At 42.9% G+C, this 13,414-nt stretch overlaps 1 protein-coding gene across 8 annotated transcripts in view; it reads right to left on the bottom strand.

Moving 5' to 3' along the window:
- The window catches only part of IKZF4 (IKAROS family zinc finger 4), a 60,701-nt gene that overhangs the window by 9,136 nt on the left and 38,151 nt on the right, over positions 1-13,414 (bottom strand). For 4 of the 8 annotated variants that reach the window (XM_073613964.1, XM_073613965.1, XM_073613968.1 and 1 more), the window contains exons 4-5: positions 9,912-10,172; positions 1,530-1,733 (exon numbers count right to left, since the gene is read on the bottom strand). In XM_073613964.1, coding sequence (XP_073470065.1) covers positions 1,530-1,733; positions 9,912-10,172 — 465 coding nt within the window. Of the gene's footprint in view, positions 1-1,529; positions 1,734-9,911; positions 10,200-13,414 lie in introns of all 8 variants that reach the window. The other 4 variants (XM_073613966.1, XM_073613967.1, XM_073613970.1 and 1 more) reach the window with 2 other exon arrangements.

Raw genomic sequence — 13,414 nt, 5'->3', positions numbered from 1 at the left:
TTTAATATCACTTTAATGCATTCGATGCATTAGGGAAAAAAATATTAAATAAATAAAAAATTCTGGTTGCAGCACCCCCCTCTTATACTTATCTGAGCCCCATCTTGATCCAGCGATGTACACGAGAGCAGCGGCTCTCCTGGGTCTTTTTCCTCATTGGCCAACATAGCTGCAGAAGCCATTGGCTCCTACTATTGTCAATCACAGCCAGTAAGCCAAAGAGGAGGCGGGGCCGAGCCGCGTGCTGTTTGTCAATGCACACACACATCACTGCTTGGGAGCGAGCCTGCTTGAGTGCAGACGCTTGCTATTGGGGGCACTTGGCAGGAGGGAGGAGCCAGAACCACAGGCAGGGGACCCAAAAAGAAGAGGATTGGGGCTGCCCTGTTCAAAACCACTACACAGAGCAGGAAAGTACAACATTAAATGTTACTAATTTTTTTATTTATAATTCTTTCCTTTAGAATCACTTTAAAAGAACGCACGAGAGAGCATGAGAGAAGGATAACTATGGATTGATATAGTATTTGATCATCTCAAAAGGGGAAGAAAAAAATCTAAAACTGAAAAGCAGAGCGCTCACTGGCAAAATATTGGGTGATCTGGTATATAGGTTGAGTGGGTCTTTGTAATTGTGGTAGTGAAGATAGAGGTTAGTAAGAAGCTCTCCTGCCGTTGGTGAATGTTTTCCGAAATATACTTTGGCATTGGGCATTTTATCATTTACACATTCAATTACAGCAGCTGTGACGGACCATCTGCAAACTAGTAATACATTCCTGTGAATAAATGAAATTAACCTTTGAAATAAAATGACTACAATATACATGCCTAAACCTAGATAAAATTCATCATGCATACCTACAAACAAAGAACATTTCTGTGTTATTGGTCGTCTCCTGCCAGAATATGCTTACCATTTAAAGTGATTGTAAGGGTTATTTTTTTTTCCCACTGTGCAGCTCGTTTTGCACAGAGTGGCCCCGAACCTCATCTTCTGGGGTCCCCCGGTGGCTCTCGCGGCTCCTCCCCACATTGCATAACCCCCTAGGAGAAGCGCTCTCCTGAGGGGGTTACCTTGCGGGCACACTCCCGAGTCCAGCATTCGGCGGCTATGACTCGGCCCCGCCCCCTGCGTCATTTGATTTGATTGACAGCAGCGGGAGCCAATGGCTGCGCTGATAACAATCAAGAGCCCGAGCAAAGAGACAGCGCATCCCCGCCGGGTCAAGTTCCAGGGCTCAGGTAAGTAAAACGGGGGGTTGGGGGGCCGGTCACTGCCAGGTGTTTTTTTACCTTAATGCATAGGATGCATTAAAGGTGAAAAAAACACGAAGGTTTACAACCCCTTTAAGGTTTTGTCATACACCCTTAACATATAACTTATAAATGTATGACATGATCTGAGGTTAGCAGGTAGGTTTTTCAGATATTAAGCCATCACAGTGAAATACCAGTAAACGCCAACAAAAACAACTGTAAGAATGGAAAAAAAAAAAAAAAAAAGAACATTCATGTCAGACACTCACCAGCGTGGGTGCGCAGGTGCCCCGTTAAAGCATCTCGCCGACGGCAAGCGTAGTTACAGAATGGGCACTTGAAAGGCTTCTCACCCGAGTGCAGCTTAATGTGCCTTAAGAGGTTCCCCTTCTGGGTGAATGAGGCACCACACTGGTTACAGTGGAAAGGCCGCTCACCTGAAACAGCATCAAACATAAAGTCCTCGCTGAGTGCTGCAACACAACAGCAAGCTGGTTAGAATCTCAGACTTATGCTATTTATAATGGAGATAAGTAACAAGTTCTTATTTCCTCTTATCTATTGGAAATCTTAGCCTACAAAATGAACCATAAATAGCATCCAACTATTTGGGAAATAATTATTTATTACAGAGCCATGGTAGTGCCTACCAACAGCTCTGCTTGTTTTTTATGGGAAAATAACTCCCTAAAGCTGCCATGTCAAGCTCAAAACAGCAAGAATGAACTGAGTGGAATTATTCAAGGACCCTCTGTATGCCTACACTTATTTAATATTTTGCAGGGCACCAATCATTGGATGTGGTGGCCACATTAGTTTTTTTTTTTTTTCCCTTTAAGTTTTTTTCCCCCAGGTGATCTGGTCAGTAACACACCTGTATTATAATGCTCCCACTCTGGATAAAAAGGAGCACAGCAGGCACATTTGGACAGCCTCATTGTCAGTCTGGGGGGAGGGTACTGTTAGATGTACTAGTAGATTGAAATAGACTAAAACATTTAAACCAAACTCCAGCTCACACTGCAGTTACACAAACAGTTACAGCAACAGTTTTGTTCATTTTGGGATAAAGGTTTTACACAAATAAATAAAAGTTGATCATTGTAAGCATCCCTGTCAGAGGTAAATGGTTTGTCTCATCCCTGTAACTAAGAGATCCCTGCAGAAGAGCTTGTTCTTTTGAAAAACAAGAGGCGTACTGGCCAGATCACCAGATGAAAAGAAGAAATAAAGCCTAAAAAATAAAAAGAATGCAGCCATCACATATAGGATCTGGTAAGATGCAATATAATTCACGTTTGCTTTTGGGCTTAATAATGCTTTAATATTATAGTAACATACAGTGGATATAAAAAGTCTACACACCCCTGTTAAAATGTCAGGTTACTGTAATGTAAAAAAAAGAATGAGACAAAAATAAATAATTTCAGAACTTTTTTCACCTTTATCCCTGGTTCACACTGCAGCGATTTGGCATGTTATTTGACATGTCAAAATCGCATGGCAAATTGGCACCGATTCCCAAAAGTAGTTTCTGTACTACTTTTGGCGACTTCGGGGTGCGATTTCAATAGACATCTGTGCAGAAATCCGCACAGATGTCTCTGAAATCGCCCCTAAAGTCGGGACTGACATGCAGGAATGAAATTGTGCGAGTTCAGCTGAATTTCATTCCTGCTGTCAGTGTGAACCTGGGCTTAATGTGACCAATAAACTGTATAACTCAGTTGAAAAACAAACTGAAATCTTTTTTGGGGGGGGGGGGGGTAAAAAAAAATAATGTGGTTGCATAAGTGTGCACACCCTCATAACTGGGGATGTAGCGGTGTTCAAAATGAGGCAATCACATTCAAACTCATGTTAAATAGGAGTCAGTACACACCGGAAAATCATTTAATCACTTCAGCTCCAGAAGGATTTACCCCCTTAATGACCAGGCCATTTTTTGCGATACAGCACTGCGTTACTTTAACTGACAGATGTGCGGTCGTGCGACGCTGTACCCAAACAAAATTTCTTCTGCAGTTTTTATTTTTTCATCAGTTTAGGCCAATATGTATACTTCTACATATTTTTGGTATTAAAAAATTCCCAATAAGCGTATATTGATTGGTCTGCGCAAAAGTTATAGCATCTACAAAATAGGGGATAGATTTATGGCATTTTTATTTCTTTCTTTTTTACTAGTAATGTCGGAAATCAGTGATTTTTTTTTTTTGTAGGACTGCGACATTACCTAACTGACATTTGACACTTTTTTGGGAACCAGTGACATTATTACAGTTATCAGTGCTAAAAATATGCACCGTTATTGTACTAATGACACTGGCAGGGAAGGGGTTAACATCAGGGGCGATCAAGGGGTTAAATGTGTTCCCAGTTTGTGTTTTCTAACTGTATGGGGGACTGTGTGACTTGGGAACACACAGATCAGTCTTCCTGCTTAGCATCCCCTGACAGAAGTGTCATCCCCTAACAGAACTTGTTATCGTTGGCAGATCCCCGTTCTGTCTCTGCAGGGAACGATTGCAGGTGGCCTGCGGACATTGAGTTCAAAAGCTGGTGCATGAATTGCTGTACCGGTACAGTGGTTTGAGCAGCCCAGGCACATTGCCGCAGTACATCTGCAGCGGGTGGTCGGCAAGTGGTTAAAGTGCCTCTGATTAACTCCAAATAAAGTTCAGCTGTTCTAGTAGGTCTTTCCTGACATTTTCTTAATCGCATCCTACAGCAAAAGCAATGGTCTGCAGAGAGCTTCCAAAGCATCAGGGAGATCTCATTGTTAAAAGTTTAGTAAGGAGAAGGGTACAAAAGAATTTCCAAGGCATTAAATATACCATGGAACACAGTGAAGACAGTCATCATCAAGTGGAGAAAATATGGCACAACAGTGACATTATCAAGAACTGGATGTCCCTCCAAAATTGATGAAAGGAGAAACAGAAAACTGGTCAGGGAGGCCACCAAGAGGCCTACAGCAACATTAAAGAAGCTGCAGGAATATCTGGCAAGTACTGGCTGTGTGGTACATGTGACAACAATCTTCCGTATTCTTCATATGACTGGGCTATGGGGTAGAGTGGCAAGACGAAAGCCTTTAATTACGAAGAAAAACATCCAAGTCTGGCTAAATTTTGCAAAAACACATCTGAAGCCTCCCAAAAGCATGTGGGAAAATGTGTTCTGGTCTGATGAAACCAAGGTTGAACTTTTCGGCCATAGTAAAAAATGGACAGTTTCCCCGGTGGGGCTTTAGACAGCAAAATCTTGATATTCAGAAATAATAAAAAAATGTATAACCAGTAAGTGCTTTTATTGAACCATGAACAATTGTAATGCTATAATTCAATTGGCATTACAACATAGAGCACTGGCCAAGTAGTACAATACATATTCCACAATATAAAGTCGACACATCTTTACACAAAATTATATACAGTCATACATTTCCGGGCTGTTGACGGTATAAATCCCCGACGCGTTTCGACCTGTGTACGGTCATCATCAGGGGGATAGTTGGTTCTATAAAATACATTGAATATCTTCAAAATTTAAGAACATGTCATCATAAATCTCATTGTAAGGTTAAAAGTGGTAGTATATTTACCGCTGAAAAGTAGAGGGAATAATCCTTTGGCCAGTAAAAGCCGTAAATGGATCCGGGGGGCCCCCATATTCGCCCCTGTCTCCCCAGAGCGCATGAGTCCAGCCCAAGGGGCTTACAAGGAGCCACATAGACGCCCTCCAGGGGAAGGAGAAGTCAGCACCTGCGACAAATACCCAATCAGTCAAAATGATTCTCAGCACATTGGCAAAAGTATGAAGTGTATGGGCTAACTGCAATCCTAGTGATCAATATATATTGATCTGGTGTCCTAAGGTTTCATGATTATAATTAATTATATAGAAAGTGGCACAACCATAAAAGAAATGGTTGTATAGTTATAGGGTTGTTTGAGTGGTGTGGTGTGTAAACACAGGTGAGTGGGAAGTGATATGTGGTACAAGGAATATGAAAAACCCTTTGAGTGATAAAGTAAAATTAAATGGATGGCCAGCACAATGCTGACTACAGTGCCATGTCCAGGTGAATGAAATGAGTGTGTAGTGTCAGCCAACACATGGTGGAATAAAAGTGAAAAACAAATCAAAAGGAGAGTGTGTGAATGAATAAAACCAAATGAAACAATCAAAAACATGTGTGGAAGATCTAAACTGATTATAGGAATAGGAGTATGAGTGTAGTGTTGTAATATTAGAGTGGTAAGGGTATATGTATAGTATAATAATTTACCTTGTGCCACAGTGTGGCTGATGTAGTAGAGTTTGACTTGTATGAACCAAATTGCAATGGAGCAAAAAAGGTAAAAGGCTGGAGCCAAAAAAAAAAGGATTTGTGCAGTGCCATCCATTACGGTCTGCGTGGAGTCATAATAAGACTCACAGGCAGCCGATCATGGATATATGCCTAAAGTAGGCAATTAATTGAGTAGGCACAGGTGCTGATCTCCTCCCCCACCAGAGTAAGCAGCCCACATGTGGCTCCCCCGGCATCCCTGTAGGCGAGAAAAAAAAAAAAAAAAAAAAAAAAACCCCGGCAGCTGCCGTCAACTCCGCCGCAAACCGCGAGATGTCGCGGCGCCGTGCACACGCCAAAGTAACTCGCACATGCGCACCTCGCCGCGGCTCATCCGGAGGTGATCAAGGGATGCCGCCGGCAGAGTGAAGCTCACGTCGGCGGACGATGAATACAAACGTCCGTCAATCAGAGCATGGGGGGGAGAGCTCAGATCCTGCATCACCCCCACATTCTCACCCTGCCGGGAAGCCTTCAATTGGACCAGGACTCACCTCACCTTTTCGGCCATAATTTCAAAAGATATATGTATGGTGCAAAAACAACGCTGCACATCACCAAAAGAACACCATACCCACCATGAAGCATGGTGGTGGTAGCATCATGCTTTGGGGCTGTTTTTCTTCAGCTGGAACAGGGGCCTTAGTCAAGGTAGAGGGAATTATGAACAGTTCCAAATACCAGTGTAGCACTAACTCTCGGTGGAGCTGCTGGTTTAAGCGGGTCTGTTACCTTCACTTTGCTTCCTTGTGTTTCACTGGCACCGGGTCTAGGGGTTCCGTTGAGCTTACTGCTGGACGACACACGCACCAACACTGGAGTACGTTTTCAATGCTTTATTAAACAGTCAAACTTAAGGAAGTAGCAGGAAAGAAGCGGAAAAGGAAACGCTCAGGAGAAACTCAAATATCTTCTTACAAAATCTCAGCAACAAATGTCCCGGTAGAATTAAGATAATTATGTGGAATGCGTTCCCCTCATGGGACACACTCTTTGCTCGTCTGGATAGGCCTCTCTCACCGGTCTAGCAGCCAGTACGCAGCTCGAATCTAAAGTCTCTGCCACAGACTTAATTAGGGGGGGTAAATTTGCACAATCCTCTGCCACAGGATGTATCAAAACTTTTGCAGTGAACAGTCAGTCAGTCACAGTGCCTGAACCTTTAAGCCGAACCGGCGACACTATGCTGTATAATTACTTCTTTCGGATACGTCCTGACCACCAGGCCCCCTGACCACCAGGCCCCTCTTCAGACCAGAACGCTGCGTGATCTCTCCAAGATGGGTCCTCCCCTGGGATCTCCTCGGCTGTCCAGCTTCGTCACACAGGACCGACAGCTCAGGACCATTCCTCGGCCGCGGTGGTAGGCCCCAGACAAGCCTCTGGACCCACCCCTGCGCCGTAGCATCGTGGGCCTCCCGATCGGAGGACCACGAGGTAGCTCCTTAACGCATACCTGTCGGCCAGGAGGGCCAGCAGGTGGCTGTAAAACGACCCTAGAACATGGCGTCTGTCCCATAAATACCCTCTTCCCAGAATGCAACTCGGAGGACCACCTCTACCGAGCTTATCTCCGAGACAGAGGAGCATCTATTCACTTTGACACGTTGCCCTTCCAACACTGACTAATGGTAACAGCGACACCCACCGGTCAGCATGGAAGTACACACAACGTCAGCCAAGCTGGAACAAAGGCAAACTTTTAACCTTGCTAACACACAGTCTACTAAATTTACCTAAATGCGGTAGATTGAAAATCTACCAGCGCTACACCAGTCAATATTGGCACAAAACCTTCAGGCTTCTGCTAGAAAGCTGAACATGAAAAAGAACTTCATCTTTCAGCAAGACAAGACCCATAGCATACATACGAATCAACAAAGGAATGGCTTCACCAGAAGATTAAAGTTTTCAAATGGGCCAGCCAGAGCCCAGACCTGAATCCGACTGAAAATCTGTGGGGTGATCTGAAGAGGGCTGTGCACAGGAGATGCCCTCGCAATCTCATAGATTTGGAGTTGTTTTGCAAAGAAGAGTGGGCAAATGTTGCCAAGTTAAGATGTGCCATGCTGATAGACTGAGTGCTGCAATAAAATCAAAAGGTGCTTCAACAACGTATTGGTTTAAAGGGTGTACAAACTTATGCAAACATATTATTTTATTTCAACTTCCCTCCACCTAAAAGACTTACATTTTTTGTTTAACTGAGTTGTACAGTTTATAGGTAACAATAAAAAGGTGGAAAAAGTTGTGAAATGACTTATCTTTGTCTCTTTTTTTTTTAACATCACAGGAACCTGACATTTTAACAGGTGTGTGCTGACTTTTTAATGTCCACTGTACATAACTTTATTACAATTTATCCTAGGGAAAGTGGCTATAAAAATGTCCTGATGTTAGTTATGTAAAGCAGTATATATTTTTTTATCAACTGAAGAAGGCTTGGGTCTGATTAAATTTAAACTCCTAAACTATCTGATGGGCTGTACACAGCCCAAAAAAACAAAACCAAAAAACCAAAAAAAGGAACCCCAGTTTGACATGCCTGCCCTAATTGTTTAGCAAAAGGTTAACTGTAAATTTCGCTTTGCTACACAAAAAGGCATTTTAGATTAGATGCTATCAAAATTAAATTTGCATATTCTATCTACAGATGCAAATTTCTAAGTTCTATGACATTTGCAGACCTAAAGCAGAATTAAGCCCTCCCTATATTCTTTACAGCCATCTTAGTCCGCGTTTGATCCGCTGTTGCAAATGTCATCAGTTAGGGCACCAGCAATTTGATGGCTTGGCAGTTCAATTAAGAGCATAGGCAAATGTGACAGTTATCATTCACAGCATGCCTTGAATTTAATTATTTTGGGAAACTGTTAAATTGATGGGTTTAGTTCTGCTTTAAAGCTTTGTCACAAAGAAATACTGCATTGAAGGATAATTTCAAGTGTATGTGTAGCAAAAACATTTTTTTTTCTTAAATAGTGTAGGAAAAGAATATAATTTTTTTTTTATCCCTACTGGGGAGATTTACCAAGACAAAAAGTACAGTTTTTACTAAAGGGTCTATTTACTAAAGCTTGAGTGTGCAAAATCAGGCTCACTTCTGCATAGAAACCAATCAGCTTCCAATACACCTTTTTTGGTGACAATTGAGGAATTTCCCTCAGTGGGTGGAGATTTACCCTCACTTCCTACTGGGTCTACAGGACAGGAAATAAAAGGGAAATCTCTCTAATAGGATCCAGGCATCAAAAATAACCTCAAACATGTTTAAACCCTTACTCTTTCCAAAAAAAAAAAAAAAAAAAAAAAGCTATACATGCACTTTAAATTATGTAGATGGATATGACCACACTAATTGATGTACTTGATATACATTATATGTACATGATGTGACCTTACTATTTAATGTGACCTAATACTATTTATTTAGGATAATGTTCCTTGCCAGAGTTAGCAGCAGGGACGCTACAAAAACTCCAGCTAAAACTCTGTGTGGACCATTGGACAAGGATCAGGACTGCATGATATGGCAAATTATACAGAGCAAATAGACTAGTTTTTAATGGTAACTGATCTAAGAATGATGAAATGTACACAGGAGCTCATAGTGAGCTTTATAAAAAGGCATTTGAACATGAACATAAGACGTTGTTCTTTCCTTCATAAGCTATAAAACTGCATTTGAATACAAACTAGAAAATATACAGAGGGACCTTGATGTGGCAGTGCAGCGTAGATATTTATTTGCAAGTGTTGTGGGCACATGTGGGACGTTTTGATTGCCCATTTATTTGAATGAGCTGCAAGACACACTGGACTGTTGAAAAAAGTAGTGCAAGCACTACTTTTTCAAAACGCACTGCACCAAACTGTATGGTACTGCAGTACCAAGGGTTTGGTGCCCGCAAATGTACTGCATTCATGATCTGCCTTTGGGGTTACCAATACATTGGCATCCGCATGCAGATCGCAATGGCAGCACGTTCACCTGTGGTGAGGGAATTGCTCCTGGAACAAGACTTTCCCACACCGCGTTCTGGTGTGAACCGGACCTTAGTGTAATTTTTGGGGGTTTTTATGCTGACTGGCTGGTAAGCGTGCTGGGGACAACATTTTCTTTTTTTACTTTATTAATCTTATCTTACTTACAAATTTCAAAATCTACTAAATTAACAATTGCTGGCAAAAGTTTAGCTCATGTCGGACATACAATTGTGAACGTGGCATAGATTATCTATGAAAGGTAGAAGGAAAGCGTCAAGCTGCTGTACCTCTGTGTTTTTTGACTTACCTGTATGACTCCTCTTGTGCACCATCAGTACATTAGGACCAATGCAGACCATGCCGCATATGTCACACTTCAGTTTGCCATTGGGGAGGCGAATGCCTCCTGGCGAATGAGGGTCTTGTCCTGGACCATCGCAATACCCCAACGGCTCGACCAGCGAGTCATCGGGCATAACACCGTCTTCCTTCTCACTCAAGCGGTCTTCGTGATTTAGAAGACGACCAGATTCTTCATCACTATACATTTCCACTTTAATGGAATTTGCTGGAGGGTAAATCAGTCAGAATATCACTAAATAATAATAGAGACAGCAAACAAAACCTATTAATTTGAAACTTTTCAAAATGCAATAATTCTTTGTCTTTAAATAGTGTATGTACAGTACAACCAATAAATCCTGGTGCTCATACAGAAATGCTGAGCGTCTGAAGATTATAGAGATGTGTGCAGCAACTTAAGTGAAAGGAGAAAAAAATTAAACAAATCTGCAAACCTACAGAGGAAAAAGGAAAATTGCAAACTTGGAGATGCTGGTGAAAAAAAAACAACAAAAAAAAAAACAAGTGCCTTTTGATGCCTTTCTTTAACCATATCTTAACAATTTAGGTCCCATGATCCTAATCTCTTTATTTTTTTGTTTTTTTTCTTAAATTTTTCATTGAGGTTCAGCTTCTCACGTAACATAGCTTCATTGTAAGACGGTCACTGAACAAGGTCATGTAAAATGACAGGAAGAGCCATTTATAAGTTACATAGATGGTGGAGAAGACTAATAGATGTCTCGTACATATTATCAAATTCCAGTCTCTGTGATGCAATACCAATAAGAATTATACAAAAACGAGAAAATCAAAATCACAATCACGTGTTTAATGCCTTTGAAGTTTAACGCTATCAGGAATAATCTAGTGTGTCACTACCGGTCACACTCATCACAACCAAGCGGTTCGTAAACCAAGCGGTTGAAGACCTGAACAAAGAAAACTCACACGCTGCGAGCGTAAGGCACAGAGTGAGCCAGAGCATGCGTCTTGGTACCGAACAGTAGTTCTGTAGTTCCTCTGCAATAGCCTGCTGATTTTGCTGAAAAACAGTTATTGCCTGGTGACTTCCTGTTTTTAAGACCGCTAGCTGCTATTCCTCCTGTACCCTCAGCCAGCAGTCCTGTCACTGCTAACCAGTAGTTTTCTCAAGCTGAGCAGGGATTTCTATTTCCGCCCTGCTCACTGTAGTGGGCCTCACAGCCCCCAGTCTGTCCTGCCCATAGAGGTGGGGTACTCCGCTCCCTCCTCCTTCTCCCTGCTAACATTGCCCCCATTCCGTGTCCCTCCCCCCCATCTCTCTCCAGTGCAGAGGAGGAATAGTTACCAGAGATCATCAGCATGACAGAGAGGAGATCTCAGGCTGACATTTGTTGTATGCGAGATGCCGATCACCGTAATGTCCCGCCTCCCGTACTGGCATTGGAACAGTGCGCTGTCTATCACAATGCTGGTCCGGGAAGCAAAACGTTACGGCGAGAGGTGTTTTCACATACAACACCTGTCGCAGCCTGAGATCTCCGCTCTGTCATGCGAATGATCTCTGGTAACTATCCCTGCTCTGCACTGATAAGCTGCACTGGTGAGACCGCACTAATATGCACTGATAAGCTGCACTGGTTGGCACTGGTGAGACCGCACTGATGGGCACCGATAAGCTGCACTGGTGAGACCGCACTGATGGGCACCGATAAGCTGCACTGGCGAGGCCGCACCGATAAGCTGCACTGGCGAGGCCGCACCGATAAGCTGCACTGGCGAGGCCGCACTGATGGGCACTGATACGCAGCACTGGTGAGGCCGCACTAATAGGCACTGATAAGCTGCACTGGTGAGACCGCACTAATAAGCTGCACTGGCGAGATCGCACTAATGGGCACTGATAAGCTGCACTGGTGAGACCGCACTAATGGGCACTGATAAGACCGCACTGATAAGGCAGCACTGATGAGGCTACACATATGGACACTGATAGGCTGCACTGATAAGCAGCGGACACCGTCCACTGCTTTACTGACACTCTCCACTGCCTAATATCTGTAGGAGGAGTTTCCACCTTCCCTGCAAAGTTTGCAGTCATTTTTTGTCTTATTTTCAGTGTGATGTTACATAGTTACATAGTAGGTGAGGTTGAAAAAAGACACAAGTCCATCAAGTCCAACCTATGTGTGTGATTATGTGTCAGTATTGCATTGTATATACCTGTATGTTGTGGTCATTCAGGTGCTTATCTAATAGTTTCTTGAAGCTATCAATGCTCCCCGCTGAGACCACCGCCTGTGGAAGGGAATTCCACATCCTTGCCGCTCTTACAGTAAAGAACCCTCTAAGTAGTTTAAGGTTAAACCTCTTTTCTTCTAATTTTAATGAGTGGCCACGAGTCTTGGTAAACTCTCTTCTGCGAAAAAGTTTTATCCCTATTGTGGGGTCACCAGTCCGGTATTTGTAAATTAAATCATATCCCCTCTCAAGCGTCTCTTCTCCAGAGAGAATAAGTTCAGTGCTCGCAACCTTACATTATCTCACAAAAGTGAGTACACCCCTTACATTTTTGTAAATATTTTATTATATCTTTTCATGTGACAACACTGAAGAAATTACTTTGCTACAATGTAAAGTAGTGAGTGTACAGCTTGTATAACAGTGTAAATTTGCTGTCCCCTCAAAATAACTCAACACACAGCCAATAATGTCTAAAATCGCTGGCAACAAAAGTGAGTACACCCCTAAGTGAAAATGTCCAAATTGGGCCCAATTAGCCATTTTCCCTCCCCGGTGTCATGTGATTCGTTAGTGTTACAAGGTTTCAGGTGTGAATGGGGAGCTGGTGTGTTAAATTTGGTGTGATTGCTCACACTCTCTCATACTGGTCACTGGAAGTTCAACATGGCACCTCATGGCAAAAAACTCTCTGAGGATCTGAAAAAAAAAAAAAAAAATAAAGATGGCCTAGGCTATAAGAAGATTGCCAAGACCCTAAAACAGAGTTGCAGCACGTGGCCAAGACCATACAGCGGTTTACCAGGACAGGTTCCACTCAGAACAGGCCTCGCCATGAGCGACCAAAGTAGTTGAGTGCACGTACTCAGCGTCATATCCAGAGGTTGTCTTTGGGAAATAGATGTATGAGAGCTGCCAGCATTGCTGCAGAGGTTGAAGGGGAGGTGGGGGGTCAGCCTGTCAGTGTTCAGACCATACGCCGCACACAGCATCAAATTGGTCTGCATGGCTGTCGTCTCAGAAGGAAGACTCTTCTAAAGATGATGTACAAGAAGGCCCACAAACAGTTTGCTGAAGACAAGCAGACTAAGGGCAAGCAGACTAAGGACATGGATTACTGGAACCATGTCCTGTAGTCTGATGAGACCAAGATAAACGTATTTGGCTGAGATGGTGTCAAGTGTATGTGTGGCAGCAACCAGGTGAGGAGTACAGTCAAGCACGGTGATGGGAGTGTTATAGTCT

Source organism: Aquarana catesbeiana, linkage group LG02 (genome assembly GCF_042186555.1).
Source record: "Aquarana catesbeiana isolate 2022-GZ linkage group LG02, ASM4218655v1, whole genome shotgun sequence".
Taxonomy (NCBI): Eukaryota; Metazoa; Chordata; class Amphibia; order Anura; family Ranidae; genus Aquarana; species Aquarana catesbeiana.
This window is presented reverse-complemented; position numbering and strand designations above follow the sequence as displayed.